The sequence below is a fragment of the Apostichopus japonicus genome, chromosome 17 (genome assembly GCF_037975245.1).
Source record: "Apostichopus japonicus isolate 1M-3 chromosome 17, ASM3797524v1, whole genome shotgun sequence".
Classification (NCBI taxonomy): domain Eukaryota; kingdom Metazoa; phylum Echinodermata; class Holothuroidea; order Aspidochirotida; family Stichopodidae; genus Apostichopus; species Apostichopus japonicus.
In genome coordinates, this window is record NC_092577.1 from 14,407,575 (window position 1) to 14,408,512 (window position 938).

Here is a 938-nt window from a genome sequence, read left to right on the forward strand (position 1 = left end):
TTGAATTTCTTCCAAATGTTTCTTTTTATAACCACTATAAGGACCACTTTTTATCTACATTATTTTGGTATAGTGATATTTGTGTAAAAAGAATGAATTTGAAAGTGTAAGCAAAACTTGGCTGCACATTAAAAAAAAACTTTCATTAAACTTCCAAGTCAGTTCTCTTTAAAGATTTGCTTCAATCTGTTTTATTATTATTTTAATATATCTGCATGAACCAGTCACTCTATTGAGAGTCATTTTATTGCTTACATATGATAATGTACTGCAACTCTACGCACTTCTATCATATAACGAGATACCTAAATATAAACCTATGTGACAAAGGTGGTATTCCGTCAAATAAATGACGTCGTCGCAATGTCGCTGTACGATTCGTGCTCTGATATTGATACTTATTCATTTCGTCCAATCAGCTTTAAACTAATGCATATACATATATGTTGAGACTCTATTACGTAGTATATATATAAAGACATCAAATGATCCAACTCAGTCAATCAAAGCCTAACGGAGAACATCAATGACAAGTAGAACGGTCAACTAAAAACACCATGAAGAGAAAGAAATTGTTTCAGCTTTTCCGGTTGGTCCTAATCATCATCGATACGACGGAAGCCGGAAGTAAGTATCTTTTTTGTTCGATTTACCATTAACAAAATAACAATATTTCTAGTCCTTTAAAGTCTCCAGTGGAGTGGTCAGTTTGTCTGGGTCGAGGGGTTTGGTCATACGTATACTACATCCTGTCCCCTTGAAATTGTGTTTCTGTTCTATGTAGACTACTACTTCTTCTATGTCGCATCCATCTTAGACAAGATTTTCTAATGGCCCATTTTAAGCAATCTTGTGAAATAAGAGCAACGTGAGCAAGGTAATTTTCACCAAATTTCACAAATGTCGAGAGAGGATTCTGCACGAATAATTCGAACAAT

At 34.1% G+C, this 938-nt stretch overlaps 1 protein-coding gene across 3 annotated transcripts in view; it reads left to right on the forward strand.

Annotated features, from left to right (window-relative positions):
- The first annotated feature begins 506 nt into the window (after window positions 1-506).
- Window positions 507-938, forward strand: part of LOC139954678 (zonadhesin-like) — a 7,489-nt gene continuing 7,057 nt past the window's right edge. For 2 of the 3 annotated variants that reach the window (XM_071954596.1, XM_071954598.1), the window contains exon 1: window positions 507-627. In XM_071954596.1, coding sequence (XP_071810697.1) covers window positions 558-627 — 70 coding nt within the window. In that variant the 5' untranslated portion in view covers window positions 507-557. The remainder of the gene's footprint in view (window positions 628-938) is intronic. The other variant, XM_071954597.1, reaches the window with a different exon arrangement.